The sequence below is a fragment of the Malaclemys terrapin genome, chromosome 2 (genome assembly GCF_027887155.1).
Source record: "Malaclemys terrapin pileata isolate rMalTer1 chromosome 2, rMalTer1.hap1, whole genome shotgun sequence".
Lineage (NCBI taxonomy): Eukaryota > Metazoa > Chordata > Testudines > Emydidae > Malaclemys > Malaclemys terrapin.
The window spans coordinates 254,072,673-254,095,140 of record NC_071506.1 but is presented as its reverse complement, the minus strand read 5'-3'; the positions used below and the strand labels follow the sequence as shown (position 1 = coordinate 254,095,140).

The 22,468-nt window shown below is 41.9% G+C and overlaps 1 protein-coding gene and 1 long non-coding RNA gene across 3 annotated transcripts in view; both read left to right on the top strand.

Moving 5' to 3' along the window:
* The first annotated feature begins 66 nt into the window (after positions 1-66).
* On the top strand, positions 67-5,165 carry LOC128832015 (uncharacterized). Its single transcript, XR_008443874.1, has 3 exons — positions 67-389; positions 1,257-1,559; positions 5,085-5,165. It is a non-coding gene; the product is annotated as an uncharacterized LOC128832015 (long non-coding RNA).
* A 2,194-nt stretch (positions 5,166-7,359) lies between these two features.
* Positions 7,360-22,468, top strand: part of MASTL (microtubule associated serine/threonine kinase like) — a 46,044-nt gene continuing 30,935 nt past the window's right edge. Inside the window, exons 1-4 of one of the 2 annotated variants that reach the window (XM_054020759.1) lie at positions 7,360-7,545; positions 17,551-17,688; positions 19,454-19,593; positions 20,352-20,440. In XM_054020759.1, the coding sequence (XP_053876734.1) occupies positions 7,375-7,545; positions 17,551-17,688; positions 19,454-19,593; positions 20,352-20,440 (538 nt within the window). In that variant the 5' untranslated portion in view covers positions 7,360-7,374. Of the gene's footprint in view, positions 7,546-8,423; positions 8,498-17,550; positions 17,689-19,453; positions 19,594-20,351; positions 20,441-22,468 lie in introns of those variants that run through there. The other variant, XM_054020760.1, reaches the window with a different exon arrangement.

Here is a 22,468-nt window from a genome sequence, read left to right as displayed (position 1 = left end):
CTCCCCCATAGCAACCAGACACCTTAGCAACCAATGTGTCTCACGCGCGTACACCAGCCTCTTCCTACTACGCTCTTGCGCGCGGGAGCAAACCATTCCTTCCGCCTGACGGGGGAGGCTGTAGGACCGAACCATTTCCGCGGCGGGGGTACAGTGTGAGTTGCGTGCATCAGCTGCTGTGTCCAGCTGGTCGCAGCACGAGGTCGTCGTTTCGGAAACAGAGAGCTGGCGTACGGATAAAACAGGCCTGCTTTTGAGCAGCCTGTTTTTGCAAACCCTAACTAACATGGTGTGAGAAAACCAAAATGCAGCCCTACCCCACCTATCTCTCCAGCCACCACATCACTCGACTGGTCCATCACACCAGGGGCCTACCAAGTGCTCTCAAGGTCAGCAAACATCCCACAATTCTGGGCCCTGATCCTGCAACTACTTATGCATGTACTTTACTCCCATCAGTAGTTTAATCAAAATCAGTAGAACTCTACTCATGGTCCTAAAGTTAAAGATGCAGAAGCATCTGCAGGATGGGGCTCTTGGTGTGCAGATCCCCATGAAGGCCTGGAAAAAGAGGTGGCAAGCCTAGTAGCATCACTGCCTCCTTTACCTAAAATTTAGGAGATAACAGGTGACCACATCGCTAATATAGTCCTGGAGACTGCAGAGACGGCTATACTGTTTCCCTTCTGGATCCCACTGGCCTGGCCACTAGGTATTGCCAAGGCATCTGCCAAGTTTCCAGGGTAATGTGCAGGCCTTGTAACTCTAGAGCATCAAGCAGAAGGCTGCGCTGCCCACGTTCTGAAAACATCTCTCTCGTTTATGGGATAGTATGGAGCTGCTCCCCTCCTTTGCTCCCTGCACAAGTGTGACATAGTGGGAATTTTCCCTCATTATGGTGTATGTGAGCTTAAGTGAATCTTACTGTTTTGCATGAATGTTGTGTGTGCCTCAGTTTCCCTAGGTATTGCAACAATGTCTAGGTGGAGGGAATAAGGGTGTGTGACTTGCGGGGGCTGCGCCAGCTGCCTGCACAAATGCTATGGCCACCCTTTCGTAACCTGAGACCCAGCAGGGGGATATGACCAGGTGACTCTTGGCCCGGGAAGCCAGAAAAGGCCAGAGGAGGAGCAATGGGCAGGGCCGGGGCCAGGCTCCCCTCCCCCAACAATGGACTTGGCTGAAAGTCACTGATTTCTGTGCTAACACGTTCTGTTCTGTGTTCCTGTTGACTAATAAATGTTCTGTTTTACCAGCTGGCTGAGAGTCACATCTGCCTGCGGAATTGGGGTGCAGGACCCTCTGGCTTCCCCAGGAGCCCCATCTGGGCAGACTCGCTGTAGGAAGCACATGGTGTGGAAGCGGATGTTGAATGTGCCAAGGTCAGACCCAGGAAGACTGAAGCTGTATAAGCTTCTTGCCGTGGAGACAGTATACTCAGAGAGAGGAGGCATGCTCCCCCAGAGTCCTGACTGGCTTCGTATCGAGTAGTTCCTGATCATTGTCCCGGTCACTCCGTGACAACAAGGCATGGAAGCATTACTCATTTACAGAGCAAGGTACCTCTTGGTGTGAATATGGATATCGAAACCTGGCCCTTAGTATCTCCAACCAGTACTCCACATCCTACTCTCAATCATCTGATGATACAAATGAACAAATCCTCATGGCTGTCAGTAAGATGTGAAGGAGCCCAGCTGGTGGGAAATGGGAAGGTATCAGGTTTATATTACAAAGAGACTGGAGCTGTAAAATGTAAAATCCAGATCCAACTCTTAGCTGTTCCAGAGTTCTTAGGTTTCCCTTCAAATACATTATGGAAATAGCCTGAGTTGCTACACTGTAATCCAAACCTTCCCAAAATGTAGGAATGTCTTGATTCCAGGTTGCAGTTCATGTTCTCTCTAATTTTAGGAGTACTGCAATACTTCTAGAGTGCACCTAATTTTTTTAATTGTCAAAAATAGGACTGCTGGTACTCTAATACTGTTATTCAATGATTTCAGTCCTCCATTAAAGATAATTCTGCAGGAATTGAGATCAGGAAAAGAAAAAAATAAATGTGACTGTCATATATTTTTAAAACTAATGTTTGTCTTAAAGCCATCTAAACTTCACAAACCACAGTCCATGGGCTCACAAAGTCAATAGGACTTTGCATGAACACTGGGAGCGATTTGCCTGCATTGATAATCTTGCAGGATTGGGACCTTAGTTACATGCATCAATTTTACTCATGTTTCAACAAAATTCTACTACTCTTCCCTGAAATTAAACCAAGCTGTGGTGTGTTTAGGGAACTATAGTGTAATAAAAAGTAGGAAGAAACTTACAGAAAATAAATTACACCTCAATAGCTTAACACACTGAATCCAATTCTCTCCTGGTTTACAGCCTGTACAATCTCAATTAGGTCATTGGAGTTGCATGGCTGTAAACCAGGGCAGAATTTGGTCATGTGTGGCTCATGCCATAATATTTATCTTTTTCTCTGCATTTTGTCATTCTTTCCATGTCCCTCTCCATCTGTTCTGTCCTTTTTGGCTATTTTGTTTCCTTTCCTCTCTTTTGTTTGATCTCACTTCTTGTGTCTCTTTCTCTCATTGAACAACTAATATAATTTCTCCTTTTACAGACTGATAAGGTATCTCCTGTCTGTTTTTTTGGGGCAGGGAGGGGGATTCTTTGATTTCTTCCACCCCATCTTCTCCTTGATGTGTTTTCTGCAAATTCCAAGGCCAAGAAAGGACACTCTGGTAATCCATGCATTGTCCATACTAGAAAAATTATCTGTTGCTGACAATAGGTGCCCATTGCTGAAACCTATTATCAGCAATAGGCAATTTTTCTTTTTCTAGAATAGACAAGGCTCTATTGAGTACACTGTATTGCATCTAAGGATTTTTCAAGGGAGGCCCTAATCCTGCAATCAACTCTGCTTTGGCAGGCCTTTTAGAGCTCAGTGCAGGATCAGAGTCTTAATGTATTACATCTTTATGAACAAAATAAAACTTGTGTCAGACTAGTCAAATTTTCAATGGCAAAATCATGCTGGCACATTTTCTTTTTTTAAATTAAAAAAATTGCTGGCAAGTTACATGGCTAAACTAACACAAAAGAGATGTGGGTATCAAATTTCTTGCTGTAAGGTAAAGCAGTTTTATAATGGACATTTTGAGAAGAACAATTAAACACAAACTTTAAAGGGACATTGCCAACTTGAAATCTAATCAGTATTTTATTTTTAAAAATAGCTACTCAAATGTTCAGATAGTACACCTGTCCCTGTAATCACATGCCAAATGTTGTGGTTTGGAATCACATTTTTCTCTATTTTAAATGTCTCTAGATTCACAGAACAAACTGAAGAAACTCTCTAAATAATGAACTATACAGGGAAACAATGAAACTTGACTTATACAAAGTACAGTCAAATGCACAAAATAAACAAAGTTCCCAATCCTGGAAAACACTTTACTTAGGAGGATTCTGTCCCACCCTCCATCAACTTTAGTAATCTCTGTGACCTCCAGGTGCTATGTCTGTACAAAGTTCAAAGTGGAGGATCAGATTTTAAGACAGACAACAATATTTTTCTCTCTATTCGTATTCAGTTATGGTAATATTAGTTATTTTTACCAAAATGGGTTAAAATAGTACAAAAGTATGATTTTTAAGTTGACAGTGTCTAAGTTTGGGTCTTGATCATGCAAAGATTTCATGCTTAATTTTTAAGAATATAAGTAGTCCCATTGAATTCAATGTCTTTGTAAGATTGGGGCCTAATTTGCTATACATACGGTGACAGGACCCCCTGTGTACATCCTGAAACTATGGGACCACTGTGCCCCCTTCTCTCTCCAGCCTGGACTGTCTCTCACAAAGCTGTCTCTCACAAAGCTATGCCAGTGACAAACAGCAAACCCCTGCAGGAGCTGTGATCACTCAGCCACCAGCATGTGGAGACCCACACCCTGCTAAATAGCTCTCCAAGCCACTCATGAATTATACAGAGAGAGGCACCAGCCAATCACCCCAGCCCCCAGCTTTGCATCCCATTAATATACCATGTTACACTGCTCCAGACTCCCTTGGACAATACAAGCTCATTAATTAGTTCACCACTTCAACAAAGGGTAGTGAGCGTGCAACAGCCCTTGTTAACCTGAACTGAGATTCACCAAGCACTTCAATAACAAAAAACAACAACATTGTTTTAATTAAAATATAAAACATATTTATTGACTCCAGACAGAAAGATTTTAAGTGATTATAAGTAGCAGGCATAGAGATCAAAGTTGGTTACATAAGAAAAAGAAATAAATTTGCAGTCTAAATTCTACAGACTAAGTAAGGTTTGACTTAAACAGCTTCTCTCACTCCAATAGAGGTTACAGGCCGCTTACAGTTCTTAATACACAGGCTGCATTCCCTCTCACCTTGGACCAGTCCCCCCAGTTCAAAGTTTTTGTCTTCCAGATGGTCTTACAGCTGTTGAGGTGTGGGAGGGGAGAGGCCAAGTGATGATGTCACTCTCTCTCTTTTATACTTTCTTCCAGCTGCTAGAAAAATCCTTGCTGTGACATGGGGTTTAAGTACCCCTCATTGTATACGTGCCCCCTCTGAGGTGTCTCTGGGAGAGTGGATTTTTTTTTTTGGTGGACCATCAACACATGTCTGGCTGGTCCTGATGTAAATCTGTCTTGTCGGTTGCTCCTTTGTTGTCACTGAAAGGCTGGCTGTAGGTATCTCCCAACCTCACAACATATTTTAGTAACACATCATAACTTCATATACAATGATAGTACATACAATTCAACAGGATATTAAAGTTAAACAGATCAAGACCTTTTAAATGATACCTCACTCACAAGGCATACTTTGTACAAAACATATCATAATATCACAGTGGTGTATATGTGGGTTCCGGGGTGCTATTTTGAGGTAGAGTGTCATACAAACATTTGTGAATCTTGTTTAATGTAAAATTAATTTTTTCAGCTGTTCATAAATCTTAAAATCTGTTAATTTAACAAAAGAACATTTTCCAAAAGAAACCTTACTTTTTCCTTATGTCTTTTCAGTCATCAGCACTTGTCTGTCTGGAGTGGCTTGCTTGAAATCCTCATGTATGTTTCCTTCTATAAGATGTGGCTCAGCTGAGTAGTGAGTACCAAGAGGATATCAGATGGGCCATGTTCTCACTGAGATGCATTTGAATAGGCTTTTTGTAAATCCTAAAGACTGTTTCCTGTTCTCAGAGTATCTGGAATTTGAAGATAAAAGTTCATGTTCCAACTAGCTTCTTTGGGGCATTCAAAGAGGAGATTATGGTGGATTTTAGATGGGTTATTCTGAAAGGAGTTGGTTTTATACTTTTGCAATTATTAGTCTATTAAGTGTGTAAATAACCTAAAGAGCTCTGGGGAGCTTGAAAGCTTGTCTCTTTCACCAGGAGGAGTTGGTCCAAGAAAAGAAATTACCTCACCACCTTGTCTCCCTCATATTGTAGGACCAACACTGCAAACAACTTCTAACATTGTTGCAGAGCATCCATTCAGAGCTTTAAGAAGTTAAAAAAAAAGTCTAAATAAGTAAACTATATTGACATATAGATCCTGATTTTGCAGTGATAGACACGTTCCTGATCCCAGTCAATGCTGCTGTAGTGGCAGGTGGAAAATAGCTGCTGTGGTCACTGACACTACTTGCTCATCTAACAGTAAGTGAGGAATGCACAAGACGTGCAAGTTAAGAACATTAATGACAAATGGGATATACATTCTGTAGACAATAAAGCAAATACAATCTCTGTCAACTGCCACAGTTATAATAGACAGTTATTATAGGAGGTAGTTTTATGGACCTTCAGAAGGAGAGGTGGTTCATTTGGATAGTTATAAAGGACAGTTGAGTTTGGGGATATTTACTAAAGGGCATTTATGAGCTAGTTAAGTAACAGTTATATTGAGAGGCATCTGAGGAAAAGAGGATTGCAACATGGTCTAATTGGGGACGATCATGAAAGCCATGCAGTAGGAAGTGATTACATCCAAGGATAATTGCAGTGGGGGCAGCTGCGATAGGACATTAACAAGGCCCTTCAACTTCAGTTTTTATTTTGTTTAAAATTTCCCAGAAATTAATCAGTGTTCATTACAAAAATTAAAAAAAGGATGGAAATGAGTGCAAAATACTAGCTTCACAGTTTTCTGGGTAAATATCAGGGTTAATATTGGGAGACAGGAAAACAGAAAAAAAAAATCAGCAAATAGAGACCAGTAAGTGTATTGAAAGTAAAGGCAATTTACTGTTGTGGTTTATTTTGCAAACTGTACATTAACAGCAAGCTCCAAAGCTTGTCTGTCTCACGAATAGAAGTTGGTCCAACAAAAGATATTACCACACCCACCTTGTCTCACTAACAGGATGGACACATATACACACGCGTATCTTCTACTACATTGCCTTTCTTTAACAAACTGCCTGACATTTACACTTAGACTAATTTATTATCAACATAAACACATGTTCCTAAGGTATAGAATTTGTTCTGAACATAATCCGTATTTTCGTGAACTTCAGTAGTCCAAAATTCAGAGGGAAAAAAAACAGTAAAAACTGCATAATAGCTTTTGTAAAACCTGGGAATTTTTCAGCAAAAACTGAAAATGAAGGGCCTTAATTACACTACACTAATCAATTACACTAGAGCGGGGGTTCTCAAACTGGGTGTTGGGACCCCTCAGGGGGTCACAAGGTTATTACATGGGGGGGGTCACAAGCTGCCAGTCTCCACCCCAAACCCCACTTTGCCTCCAGCATTTATAATGGTATTAAATATATAAAAAAGTTTTTTTAATTTATAAGGGGGGGGTCACACTCAGAGGGTTGCTATGTGAAAGGGGACACCAGTACACAAGTTTGAGAACCACTGCATTAGAGGTAATTGTAACAGGATGTTTGGTGTTGTTTACATTACAGGCAGCTGCACTAAGATATTGGAAGCAGGTGTATTGGGATTGGTTGCATTGGGGTCAGTTGCACTGAGGCATTAGAGGCAGAGCTGCCTGGAGTCACTTACATTACAGGCAGAGTTGCGGTGCGGTCAGTTGTACTGGGGACAGACCGCTTGATTCCCCAGATCTTACCTGTTCCCCGGTGCTCTTGCTAGACTGCTTACTGCGCGTGCGCTCGTGTTCACCCCTCCCCTTATCGCTCTCACGCAGACTCTCGGGAAGTCCTGCCCAACCCCCGTCCCTGCTGCTGTCAGTTGGCCAATGACGTTACCCGCGGGTGGGGCGGGGCTTAGCTTTGAATTGGCGCGGGGCACGGAGCGGTGGAGGGGATAGTCGGAGAGCGCGGAGCCGCGCGATGGGGCCGGTGGAACCCGCGGCTGAGGAGAGGGGCGCCGCGCGGGTGAAGCGCATCGCGGTGCCCCGGCCGCCCTCCATCGAGGAGTTCGCCATCGTGAAGCCCATCAGCCGCGGCGCCTTCGGGAAGGTCTACCTGGGCCGCAAGGGGGGGAAGCTCTACGCTGTCAAGGTGAGAGCGGCGGGGCCGGAGCCCGAGCCCGACCCGCGGGGGAGGGTTCATCGCTGCTCCGGTTCCCGCAGTCACACCCGGAGCGCGACGGCCTCAGCGGGGCCCAGCGCTGCCCTCTGCAGACGGGACCCCAATAGCCCGGCAGGCAGGCAGCCAGCAGTCCCCAGCGATCGCCCGCTTGGGCTCCAATTAGCCGCGGGCTCGTAGCAGTGTTACCGGCTCGTCCCCCTCCCGCTGGGAATAGATGGGGGCGGGGCGTGGAGCTGCCGTGGGTGAGTCAGCCCCGCGATGTGCCAGTCTGGGGGGGTTGAAGCTGAGCAGTTGGGCCCGGCTCCTACGCGCTCTGTTGCGCGGCGAGGGCGTTTGGCTGCTGGCGCTGCGTCTTGCGGGGACCAGGCCCCGGCCTGAGGGGGCGGTGGCCGGGGAGTGGCGGCCCGTGGTACGCTCGGCGGGCGCAGGAGCCGTGAGTCTGTCTGAGTTCAAGACGCAGATTGCTGGGCTGAGTCGGGCTGCGCTCAGCACACCGGAGCTCAGACCTGAGAGGAAAAATGAACTCTTACTGCTGGGCCCAGAGTCAGGGCTCCGTGAGCGGCAGCTGGGCACGTGCAGGCTGCTCCTGTTCCAGTGGTGTCCTGGCTGGCGCCACTACCCCTTGTTTGTGGTGCCCCGCGGCGTTCTCAAGGCAGGCTTGTGCTTGTCTCTGTTTGTCCTCCCTGCAACTGTGTGGTTCAGGCCTGGTCTACACTACAGTTAGGTGATAAGTGTCCACCCTATAGTGTGCTCCCGTTGCTGTAAGTTGCCCACTACATTGACTTAATAAGTCTATGTCTACACTACAGCTTATTTTGGCAAAACTTACATTCCACCTCACTGAGCGACATAAGTGCTTGTGTGGACAGCGCTGTAGACTGGAGAGCTTCTACTGCCGACATAGCTTCTGCTGCTTGCTAAGGTGATTTTTTTTTTTTTATACCAATTCTCTCCCGTTGGCATACAGCGACTTCACCAGACGCGCTGCCTGTTTGCTGTCACGTCGCCCATTATGGTCTCATCAGCCATGCCAGGATGTTAGGGCAGTAACACTCTGGTGAGAGGAATGGATAGCTATTATAATCCCCAACCAGTCCCTTGTCACCAACCCCACAATTTGCCCATCTGGTTTTGACGTGCCCCGTCGCCAGTGGTCCCTGTTGAACACATTCTAGACCAGGCAAGGTCTCCATGCAGCCAACCAGTATCGCTGGGACATTCGAGACAGCCCTTTGTGCAGCTGTGGTGCAATACAGACGATGAGGCACGTTGTCGATGAATGCCTGTTGACTAGGTTCAGCGGTGGCCTAGAAGAACTGCATCATGCCACTGAAGATGCCATCACTTGGCTAGACTATGCACACACTAAATAAAATAAACCAGACGCGCTGCAGTGGCACAGCTGTGGTGCTGTATGTATAGACATATCCTAACTCCATCTCTGAGAGAGGCATAGCACTTAGGTTGATGAAGTTAGGGCAATGCAGTGCCTACCCAGACACTGTGTTACTTACATTGCCTGTTAGCTGTCAGCACAGCCCAGAGCCCTGCTGCCAGGACTGACATCACAAAGCAAGTATACTCCCATAAACTTCTAAATTCCCTTTTTCATATTGAGTAATCTCAAAATGACAGAATTCCTTTCATTAGCTAACAAGATCTGTGGGGGCAGATCATTTGCAGTGTTGGGAAATTGTCTGACTGGATCTTTTGGAATCATGATTTTGGGAATGACATACCCTTAATTGATATATTGCACAGATGGAATGCTCACACAAACTTTCATTATGATCATTTTGTTTGGGTTGTTCCTGGGGGTAACAATGTTAAGCTTTTGATTTAAAAATCAAACAAAAAACAAAAAATCCCAAACACCGTCAGTACCAGGTTGAGTAATCAAGACCACCGGTCAGGGAAATAACCCACTTCCTTCCCTGATGAACCAAGGGACGTGCCCCACCCATGTACTTATTTGCTACACCAATACCGACTTGGACTCTAAATTCATTCTATGAGTGGCCTATCCGAGCCCACTTATCCATGGACGTTTTAAAAACCTTGCAGCGCCCTTCCCATTCAGCCCCTGGTTCAGTGCTGTCACCCCTCTAGCTCCTGAGCCCATGCTCCAGTCTGTCCCCCACCATTAACTCTGCTGAAGCCCAATCTGTGACCCCCTCCAAGCAGTCCCGTATGCCCTCACTCTGTCTGTCCTAACGTGGGTTTGCGGGCAGGGTGCTGTGATGAATGCAGTTGGCTTCTGGCTATTCTAGTGCCACAGTGGCATCTGGTAGATGAAAGGCAGGACTGCAGGATTTCTCAGGCAGAATGTATTTTCGGGGCGGGGAGGGCGGAATCTGCATTGGATATGAATTGTGCACATGCGCAGTGGTGCACAGTTCCCCCAGAGTAAGCAGTAGATGGCACAGGCAGAGGATATATTTGATGCAATATGGTATTGTTGCTGAAGCTCACAGTTAACAAAGGTTGTATGCAGTGTAGTTATAGCCATGTTGGTCCCAGAATATTAGGCAAGATGGGTGAGGTAGTATCTTTTATTAGACCAACATCAGTTTGTGAGCGAGACAAACTTTTGAGCCACACAGCGCCCTTCTTAAGGTACCTCAACCCACCTTGTCTCACAGTTAACGAAGACAGTTATTTGTCATCATTAATTGCTTGTGTTTGCTGAGGCTTTCTCCTGAGGAGACCAACATTTGATTACTTTTGATTATGAAATTGACATTACATTTTTCTTATGCAGAAATTAGATTTTCCCCCCTGAAAAATTAGCCAGTTAAAGCTGGGAATTTTAATGACATATGTTTTACTTATCACAAGTGTGCTCTTTTCACTGCATGTAACTTCTTTCTGAAGAGGATAGCAGTATTGCTTAATTGCAGAGGCAAGATTTCTGCATTTAAAATATTTTTCTTTAGAAGACCCAGTCATAAGTCTAACTAAATTTTGCCATAAGTGCTAAGAAAGGGGTAGTTTCCCTGTTGATATTACCTCCTTGGAAAAAAGTTGTCCACACAAATATTTTAGACTTCCATCACAATTTTGACAGTGGGAGTCCCACTGTGCACGGGGCTAACAGTGGAAACCCTGGCTGCTCCAGGGCTGAGAGCGAGGGTGGCTGCTCTCAACCCCAGGCGGCTGACAGCAGAAAATCACGGAAAAGTAATAATTAATTTTTTTTTTTTTTTTTTACAATCATCCCACAATTTAAGTAGGGCTTTATCAATAAGTATTAAACATTGAATTTCTAATTATAGGTTATATATTTTACCAACAGCTGCACACGCTAGTTTGAAACTAAGCATTAATTTCACATAAAACTTAAAATAAGGAGTTAGCTTATTACTGGCAGCTAGGGAAGGAAAGCAGTGCCCACGTAAATGGAGGATGCATCCTGCAAGAATTTAAATCTTCTAAACTGGGTGAGATGGTATCTTTTATTGGTTAGAAAGTAAATTTAATACTTGCTGTCAACAGAGAAATTTTTCCACTCACAATGCTTTTAGAAGAGACTTTAAATAATGAAAAATTAACTTTAGTATCTGTCTGCACTTTTTAGCCATCTAAATACCTCGTCACCATATATTAAGCAGAGCTGAGTATGTGTCTAGAATCTATGATGTACAGCTAGAAGCTTCAGCTAAGTAAATTAGCAGGTCAAGATTTTGAGTTAACATTAAAGTTGAAATGTGTCTATACAAGAAATACACTAAGTTAGTGGTTCTCAACATTTTTCCTATTGGGATCTCCCTTTCCTTATATGGAACCCTCTCCCGTTATAAATATGTCAGGGTGATCATGAGTCCCAGGTTAAGAACCCATGGCCTAAGCATTTAAACATTGGGAAATACAGAAGGAAGATAAATATTCAAATCCTCACAGTTCATATAATCCCTTAAGTAATATACGCATTAAATATCACATTTTAAAATCAACCTTAACCACCTTGTATCTTTGTCTAACTTCAACATATTGATTAGAAACCATGTTAAACCCACCCAATGTAAATGATATACAGTAGAACTCAGAGTTATGAACACCAGAGTTATGAACTGACCAGTCAACCACACACCTCATTTGGAACTGGAAGTATGCAATCAGGCAGGAGCAGAGACCTCCTCTTCCTTCCCTCCCTTCCCCCACCCCAAAAAAGCAAATATCATACTGTGTTAAATGTAAATTACTGAAAAAAAGGGAAGATTTAACAAGATAAGGAAACTGTTTCTGTGCTTGTTTCATTTAAATTAAGATGGTTAAAAGCAGCATTTTTCTTCTTACTAAAATTTCAAAACTGTATTAAGTCAAAAACAACAAGGAGTCTGGTGGCACCTGAAAGACTAACAGATTTATTTGGGCATAAGCTTTCGTGGGTAAAAACCTCACTTCTTCAGATGCATAGAATGAACGTTACAGATGCAGGCATTATATACTGAAACATGGAGAGCAGGGAGTTACTTCGCAAGTGGAGAACCAGTGTTGACAGGGCCAATTCAATCAGGGTGGATGTAGTCCACTCCCAATAATAGATGAGGCGGTGTCAATTCCAGGAGAGGAAAAGTTGCTTCTGTAATGAGCCAACCACTCCCAGTCCCTATTCAAGCCCAGATTAATGGTGTTAAATTTGCAAATGAATTTTATTTCTGCTGTTTCTCTTTAAAGTCTGTTTCTGAAGTTTTTTTGTTCAATGACAGTGACTTTTCAATCTCCCTGGTCATTCTATTACAGATTTAAGTGTTCACTTACTGGCTTATGAATGTTACCATTCCTGATGTCCAATTTGTGTCCATTTATTCTTTTGCGGAGGGACTGTCCGGTTTGGCCAATGTACATGGCAGAGGGGCATTGCTGACACATGATGGCATATATAACATTAGTGGATGTGCAGGTGAATGAGCCCTTGATGGTGTGGTTGATGTGGTTGCGTCCTCTGATGGTGTTGCCAGAGTAGATATGGGGACAGAGTAGGCAACGACGTTTGCTACAGGGATTGGTTCCTAGGTTGGTGTTTCTGTGGTGCGGTGTGTAGTTGCCGGTGAGTATTTCCTTCAGGTTGGGGGGTTGTCTGTAAGCGAGGACTGGTCTGCCTCCCAAGGTCTGTGAGAGTGAGGGATCATTTTCCAGGATAGGCTGTAGATCGTGGATAATGCACTGGAGAGGTTTTAGCTGGGGGCTGTATGTGATGGCCAGTGGTGTTCTGTTATTGTCCTTGTTGGGCCTGTCCTGTAGTAGGTGATTTCTGGGTACCCGTCTTGCTCTGTCAATCTGTTCCCTCACTTCCCCAGGTGAGTATTGTAGTTTTACGAATGCTTGATAAAGATCTTGTAGGTGTTTGTCTCTGTCGGAAGGGTTGGAGCAAATTCGGTTGTATCTTAGGGCTTGGCTATAGACAATGGATCGTGTGATGTGTCTTGGATGGAAGCTGGAGGCATATAGGTACGTATAGCGGTCAGTAGGTTTCCGGTATAGGGTGGTGTTTATGTGACCATCACTTATTTGCACTGTAGTGTCCAGGAAGTGGATCTCTTGTGTGGATCGGTCCAGGCTGAGGTTGATGGCGGGGTGGAAATTGTTGAAGTATTAAGTCAATATTCAGGTGTAAACTTTTGAGAGAACAACCATAATGTTTTGTTCAGAGTTGCAAACATTTTGGAGTTATGAATAACCTCCATTCCCGAGGCGTTTTTAACTCTGAGGTTCTACGGTACACTTTGGGCTACAGGTCCTCACTAACCATCACTGCTCAGTTGCTGTCTTGTAGTTCACTGGCTTGTTATGTTTGAGACGGGTATTTATATTGCCCCTCGCCCTCCATTTAAAGGCAATCAGTCCTTCCCTGACTAGTGTGTTAATGGAGCAGAAAGCTCATTCCTCCTCCAGCTTTCTTATACAAAAATGTCACCATTCTTTCTCTCTATATCCTTCCAACGTGAGCAAAGCACAGCTGTTCATTATACCAGGCTAGTGTGTTGTTTACTGGGAAATGGGAGCAGGGTCAGCATTTCTGCAAATGTAATTCATTTGTGGTCAATGATTTTAAAACATCCATTATTTGTATTTGTGATACGCATATTCCTGTTGAATGGTGGGTGGATATTGGTGGGCAGATTTAAGGTTGTTTTGGAATGTGCAATGTAATATTTTACTCTTTTTCATTTGAAGTGGTATGAACTGTGAGTGTATCTGAGGTTTCTTCTTCCTTTAATTATTATTTCCATATTTTTAAGTGCATATTTTTGTCTGTAATAGTCCTTGGTACACATTCAATAAATATTTAAACCTTATTGTTACTTTTAAATTCCAGTTACTAGTTAAGTTTTGTATATCTTAATTTCCTTTTTCTAAAAATATGGGGACTAATGCTTTGCTTAGGAGCTCTATAAAGTCTACTTGACTCCACCCCTAGACCTAAAACCTCAATATGCCTAGTAAAGCCTTATTTATATTACAAATGCTTTGCAGGTATAGCTATACTGGCAGAGTCCTCTAATGTAGATGTAGCTTAATGCCTCCCTCCCCAAATGACATTAATTATGCCGACAGAAGCATAGGTTGGCATAGCTGCAATGTTGGCTGGGATTGTGGTTTGTTTTTTTACCCACACCTCTGACCGATATAACTATGCCAACTTTGTAGCACAGACCTGGCGTAACTCTCTGCAGGGTCACTGGCTCCCTCCCCTGGTTCTCCCTAAAATGTAGAGGTAGCCAAGGGTAGGGTGGATTTGATTTAAATCAAATTGATTTAAATCAGTAGTCAGGAAGACTTGATTTAATTATGGCTTTTTACATAAAAGTGCATTCTTTTTGATTGTTATAACCTTAATACATATTCTTCACAACTCAGAGATAGATGTAGGTTTCCTACAGCAACTCCTCACTTAACGTTGTAGTTATGTTCCTGAAAAATGCGACTTTAAGTGAAACAATGTTAAGCGAATCCAATTTCCCCATAAGAATGACTGTAAATGAGGGGGTTAGGTTCCAGGGAGATCTTTTTTTTTTTTGCCGTACAGTACAGTACTGTAGTTGGGAGGTGCCCTTGCCTTACTCCACACAGGCACAGCCCACTGGCACTGGAGACAATGAAACAGGCAAGGAGGCTGAAGGTGCTGTAAGCTAGGAGAAGCACGTTGCGCAGCAGCAGCTTCCCCTACTCTGCAAGCACCAGGGGCAGGGGCTCAACCCTCGGCCCACCCATGCCACCCCTTCCTCCAAGCCCCCACCCTTAACCCGCCTATTCTTGCCCTCCCCTCCTCCTTTACTACCCACGCTGCGTCCTCACTCCTCTCCCCTGCCTCCTGCCCGTGGCAATCAGCTGGCTTGCGACGTTCAGGGGGCACGAGGGATGGGGGAGGAGTGAGGACTCGGCACGCAGGCTCCCCTCTCCCTCCCCCCCTCCTGCCCACAGCAATCAGCCGACTTGCAGCGTTTGGGAGGAAGGGGGAGCCTCCGCGTTGAGTCCTCACTCCTCCCCCCCTCCCTCCTGAATGCCGCAAGCTAGCTGATTGCTGCGGGCAGGAGGCAGAGGGAGGAGGGAGAAGGCGCTGATCCGCGGGGTCTACCGGCAGGCTGGAGGTGCTGTGTGGGGGGCATAGGGGAGCTGATGGGGGCACTGCCAGCTGTGGACAAAGTAAGCAGCCAAACGACATTATAGCGAAGCATTGCACAACTTTAAATGGAGCATGTTCTGTAATTGAGCAGGGATCAATTGATCGAAACAACGTTAAGTGAGAGGATGTTAAGTGGGGAGTTGCTGTAAATTTTTAAACAGTGATTTATTTTGAAAACTTTTCAGATTAGTTTTACAGCTATATGAGAAAATGAATGATTGTTCGGTTATTTCATTTACCAAAGGTAACTGAAGCAGATAGTTTACCTCCCAATGACTTCATAAATATCTCCATTTCAACAAGTTAATAATTAATATTTGGAGGATTTTCTTGCCATGCTGTATTAGGAGGAGAACATCACCAGACAGACATTTATATTGTTTTATTTAACTAAAACAACAACGTTAAGTATTCTGGATTTTTTTTCTTCAACAGCAAACATATAATATTTTAACAAAACAAGCATATGTCCCTCGCTTCTCACATCTCCAGACTTCTTCTCCTTATCCAGATCTATTCCACCCCCAACAGTCTTCTATTCGTTGAACTTTCTGAAACTTTGCACTTTTAGAGAGAGGTGAGAGATTGACTCTGTGTACACAAATTTGCAGAGGGACAATAGAGTTGAGTTATGTTATTTCTCACCTCTATATATTATTTATTTATTTAAAAACATTTTTGCTGTTAATAAGCAGGTTACCTCTGGAGATACAAATCCACAGTTTGAGATCTGCAAAACTAAGCATCTCTGATGGTATCTTCTAGAGACTGAGCACTGAGTCCCATTGGTTAGATAGAAAGATTAACCTAGTTAATATATACAGAAACCTGTGGAACCCCATAAGATTGGGTCCCTAGTCCATGAACTATTGGAAGTCATTTACAAAACTTTTCTTAAACATTACATGAATATATTGTCTCATACTATAGAATTAGAATTTATAATCCCTATTCCATGATGAACGAGGAGTACTTGTGGCACCTTAGAGACTAACAAATTTATTTGAGCATAAGCTTTCGTGGGCTAAAACCCATTTCATTGGATGCATCGGATGAAATGGGTTTTAGCCCACGAAAACTTATGCTCAAATAAATTTGTTAGTCTCTAAGGTGCCACAAGTACTCCTCGTTCTTTTTGCTGATACAGACTAACATGGCTACCACTCTGAAACCTGATTCCATGATGAGACATTTTACCTCGAAGTTTTAATTAAGATATATCTATCTTTAGATAGGTTTTTTCCTCAAAGCATTTTATCAAACAAATCCGATTTAAATAAAAAAAATCTGATTTTTTTTTTTTTTTAATCATTGATTTTTGTCCATCCTGGCCAAGGGGATCTTGTGGAACTCCTATCTTTACTTCACACTACCCTGCAAAGGTTTGGAGTGCCATAGAGCAACTGACCTCAGGCTACCAGTGTGAGTCAACAGAATAGCTCTACACTTCACACAGAGTCTTCAAATTTGTTTGTATCTCATAAGTAGGGCCCTACCAAATTTATGAGTGAACTGATCACCCTCATGGTATCTGGCTATTGTAGTAGAGGGGCAGGACTGGGGCACCCCAGCTCAGGGGGTCCTACCATGCATCAGGATCCAGCTGCTAATCCTGGCTGGGCCAGGGAGAGACGAGGGACGGGACTTCCTCTTCTCCTGCAGGGGCCGCTCCTGGGCAGAGTCAGACCCAACTCCGGGAACCTCCCCCGGCTGCTGGAAGCTCCGTGGCTGTGCTGCCTTCATAGCTTTGCAACCATGAGGACCCCCAGAGTTATAACAGTGATATTTCATATGTAAACATCTGAAACAATGAAATTGACCATTTAAAAAATCCTATGACTGTGAAATTGACCAAAATTGACTGTGAATTTGGTAGGGCCCTACACATAAACTATATAACAATTGTGTCAAATATAATTTTTAACTATTTAATTACAACCTAATTTCTTCAAATATAGCTTATAAACTAGTTTTCAAGAAGCTCTAATTGCATGGAAAGTTGTTGTTATACTCTGAGTTAGAGGGACTCGAACATATTAGATGCTAGTCAGACATTCAGATGAGAGTAGCTGTTTTTTAATAACCTGAAATGCAAATAGTGTGAATAATTTTCTTCAGATGTTGCAGGAGAATTCTTCAAAGTAGGTGTCCATGTACAAAACCATAGCACCACAATACAAGGGCAGTATGTAAAAATGTCATTCTAGCTGTGCCATAGAGACATGGAACTCAGTGAAGGAAAGTTTATCTAGGAAACTGACTAACCTTATCAGCATGTGTATTCTTGAAAATAAATGAGCATGGCAAATTATTGTTGTGAATTCATTTCTACATGAATTGTTTTATAGGTGGTCAAAAAAGCAGACCTGATAAATAAAAACATGGTTCACCAGGTCCAGGCAGAGAGAGATGCATTGGCTCTCAGCAAAAGTCCTTTCATTGTACACTTATACTACTCACTTCAGTCAGCTAACAATGTGTACTTGGTGAGTAAATGGTTTACAGTGCTTTAAGACAGCTTTGAAAACATAGTGGAGAATGAAGTTCGTTAGAAGAATTGTAATGTTTAAAAATATGCTCTTGCAATAATGAGGATTGGGTATTTGGGTCATTTCATTTCACTTCTCATCCAATATGAGGTCTTAACTAGAGTAGTTATGTGGGATTAATATCTTCCTTCTCCCTGACTCCTTTTAACCCTTCCTTCTTTCTAACAGAAGAGTCCTTCCATGTAGCTAACCTGGTCAAGAATGCCTAGCACAATTTTGGGTCCAAAATAAAAATGAACCACATATTTAAGAAGACTGTGGGGTCAGAGTGTCTGTGTGTGTGCCTTGAAAAATATCCAGTAGATCACGAACAGTAAAATGTATGCTCTTGCTGCCAGTACTTAAAGTGCAGAGTTAATTGGGGTAGGTGGGAACGGGATGATTGAAGGATAAAATAAAGACTAGCACAGGCTTCTGACACACCCTTGAGATAAATATAGGCCAAGCCTTCTTCTGTGGTAGGCTCTCTGTGGTAGAACCAGCAATTTAACACTCCCTCCCCAAGTCTTGGAGTAGATTTGAGCAGGGTTCATACAAGAGATACCCTAGCTATGCAGAAGGCATTAGGACCCATACTTTTTAAAATGAAAGCCTAGATTCTGCCAGAAGGGATGAGGAAGACACTTTGGGCTGGTCTACACTGCGGGGGGGAGGGGTCGAGCTAAAATACGCAACTTTCAGCTACGCAAATAGCGTAGGTGAAGTCGAAGTATCTTAGATCGAATTACCTGGGGTCCACACGGCACGGGATCGACGGCCGCGGCTCGCTCTGGTGGAGTTCCGGAGTCGACTGTGAGCCTGTTCGGGGATCGATATATCGATTTTGACACAAAAGCTTCCTACTTACTATTGGTGAGTGGATTTGTGAAATCTTGCTTTTGTGAAACATGCTATTCTCTTAATGTCTGTAGTATAGCATTTAATTTTGCATTACATTTAATAAAGATGTATTGGTCTTTAGACACTGAAATAGCATTAATATTGGTTAGGACAGCCCAAATAAATTACAATTTAGAAAGTTAACCTTTTAAAATATGTTTAATGCAGGATCGTATTCAGACCATTTGTTATTGCCCTGATTATGTCAAGGAAAACAGAGCTCAATTTTTTACATTTGGGCCTTTAAGCATGCTCATAATTACAGACTCGCCACTCTCTTGAATGCACAATTACTCTAGTCATGTACATAATCTTGGGAATTACTCATCTCTGAAAATTTAGGCCTGGATTTTGTATTATATATTTACATTTTCAAAATACAATCACTAAGATACTTTAATCTTGATAAGACAGATATTTTGTGAAACTTGGGATCAATTATCCTTGACTGACACTGAATTTTGCTTAATCAAATTATACTTCCTGTCATGGGAAGTGTTATTTGTAATCAATCTAGCCTATTGAAAAGCTAACCAGGGTTACAAAAAGAAGCAATAAAAAGCTTCTATGTCTATCAGAGGAATGTTTTATTAGCCATGTCATATGGATTAAGTCTTCTAAACAGAAAGAAATATAATTAAACATTGCTTAAGTGACTTCCCTAGGAAATGAGTTAAACTACCACAAGAATTCTTTTATCTGCTTTACCCTATGTGAAATGCTCCTCTTTTGAAAAGAAAAAAGGTAGTTCCTAATTGTGTAATCTTAAATATCTCAACCAAAAATAAAGATTCATTTTAAAAATGAAATCTTTCAATGGCAGGTGATGGAATATCTTATTGGTGGAGATGTCAAATCTCTTCTCCACATATATGGCTATTTTGATGAAGAAATGGCAGTGAAGTATATTTCTGAAGCAGCACTGGCTCTTGATTACCTTCACAGGCATGGGATAATCCACAGGTAAAAATCTAATATGTAGTTTTATGACTGCAAACCAATACATTGTTTGTTGTTAAAGCTCATTTTATGGTCTTAGCATGTAATCTTTGTGGAGTCCAGCTTTCATGTCATCAGCCTCTGAATATTGAGTTTCTATTTGTGAATATCCATCCCTAGACTAGTTTTTGAAGGGAGAAGCAACTTTGTCTTCCTTTAATTTGTCCCTCAAAGGGAATAAGAGGAGGAACTTGGCTACTCTGTCCCCAGTGCCCCGTGAATGCTATCAAGTCTTTGGGAGGATTGGGGAGAAGAAGGGAGGGACTGCTCTTCTCCCCCAGTGATGAAATATTCTCTTCAATTTATATCACTACTGCACTTCAAGGAATGCATTTTGAAATCTATAGCCAATGGCTAGTAATGCTTAATGTCAAATGCTAGTAAGCACTAATAATTTGGTAGTCCTCAGTGAGATAGTTTGACATGCTCCCCAAGAGATTAAAATTATGAGATGCACAAATCTTGTGGCATATATTTCAGGCTACATGATGATGCTTGCATTTTTAATGCTAAGACACATTTAATTTTCTGACACATCTCTAGAATCTGTACTTAAAAATGGTTTCCTAATGGGAAATGGGCCCTAATATTGATCCTAGAGAACGATAAATGCCTCCATTGTTGGTTGAGTAACTTCTTTCTACTTAATGCTTTCTCCTCCCTTCTTTCTTATGCTAAATTGTCTATACGCCAATCTTATTTCAGTACCTTTATATTTGCAGGGACCTGAAGCCAGACAACATGCTAATTTCTAATGAGGGCCATGTTAAATTGACAGACTTTGGGCTCTCCAGAGTTACTCTGAACAGAGGTGAGATGTGGATCAATGAGTCTGTGGTTCCTCAGTGGTTTCTAAATATCATGTTTTAATATTCTTGGTATTTTACATTCCAGTGGCATGTAGTGGCTCCAATCAGAATCAGGGTCCCCTGAGCCAGGCACTGTACCTAACCGATATTTCTAATCAATGACCAGTACAGTGGAACCTCAGAGTTATGAACACCAGAGTTATGAACTGACCAGTCAACCTACACACCTCGTTTGAAACCGGAATTACGCAATCAGGCAACAACAGAGATTAAAAACAATAAAATAAAAGCAAATCCATTACAGTACTGTTAAATGTAAACTATTTAAAAAAAAAAAAAAGGAAAGCAGCATTTTTCTTCTGCATAGTAATGTTTCAAATCTGTATTAAGTCAATGTTCAGTTGTAAACTTTTGAAAGAACAACCATAATGTTTTGTTCAGAGTTATGAACATTTCAGAGTTACAAACAACCTCCATTCCTGAGGTGTTCGTAACTCTGAGGTTCTACTGTACTGGTACCACACGACTGGTGCAGTTCCTTGACTAATGTTACTTACTGTTATAAAAGCATTAGTAAATAGTAAGCTTTTGGAGGAGGGGGTATATAGTAAAAGTCATGGACAGGTCATGGGCCATGAGTTTTTGTTTACTGCCCATGACCTGGCCATGACTTTTAGTAAAAATATCTGTGACTAAAGGGTAGCCTTACTCATAACGGATGCATTATAATTTGTCCTGTAGTACATGATACTATACTATTTCTCAAACAGACTATATGCCATTCTACAATCTTAGATACTGTGTAATATACTGTATGTGCCAGACAGTTGTGTATTTTTGAAGCTTCATAATAAACTGTTACACAACATGTTATATTGTATATGCAACATAGCACAATAGTATAAACTTGCTGATATATACAGATCACCTCTGTTGGTAGCTATTTTTACTTAATAGTTAATAGCCTCATTCCCTGAATTGCAGAATCTACCACTTTTTGAAAAGAGAATGTGCCATATATGGATGCTGACTAAATGATTAAAATATGTGATTTAGAGAGAAGAGCACAGTCTGTAAAAATTATACATTACTGAACCATTATGGCAGCAAAATTAGTGAGACCAGATGGATGAGGTAACACATTTTATTGGACTGTCTGTTGGTGAAAGAGAAGCTTTTGAGCTCCACAGAACTCTTCTTTGCATCTTGTATCCTGGACCAGTACAGTTACAACCCTGCAAACAAAAGTGAAATTAGTGTAAATCTACAGGAATGAAAAAATGTTAAGAAGCTATATGTATCTAAGGTTGTAGGAAAAATATGTATACTGTATTTGTGAAATAGTATGTGACTAATTATTATAGCAATTTTTATGTTAACTGTACGACCCTAATATTCTCGTAATGTATGGAAATTCTTACCTTACTTTCCAGACTGCCTTTTCTAAAAAAAAAAAAAAAAAAAAAAAAAAATCTTTCTATAGCCTTCCCTTTTATAGATGCACACTTCATAAGCTTAGTGGAAAAATCTTATTAAAAATGTACTGCAGATATGCCAGATTGATTTCTTTAGCCCGTCTCCTCCCATCCTACCACAAAAACAGATCATAGTTTTGCCATGTTAAAATTACTATAGCAGGTGTCTGTCACAGTGCATCTTAGCTCTATACATTAATTAGAACTGATTATGCCCCAGAAGGTACACTCAGTACCACCTTACCTCAAAATTCCTGGGGTCTCTTATTTCATCATTTTGAAAAAAAAAACAGTGAAAAGTTCTTACAAACATTTGCCTTCCTTTTGAACCTTTGCAGTATAGTATTGAAAACCTGAAAATGAAACTGACTTCAGTGGTTTTTATGGTGAGAAATGCAAAACATAAACAAGATAGTGAAATCTAACTGGACTTTGAAAAGTCTTTTAGGATTAATAAAATAAATGTGATGAATGGTATTGGTAAAGAAATAGCTTGTGTAAAATTCAGAATTAAGTGAGAGAGCCATGTAAACCAAATTAAAGGACAAGCTTTTT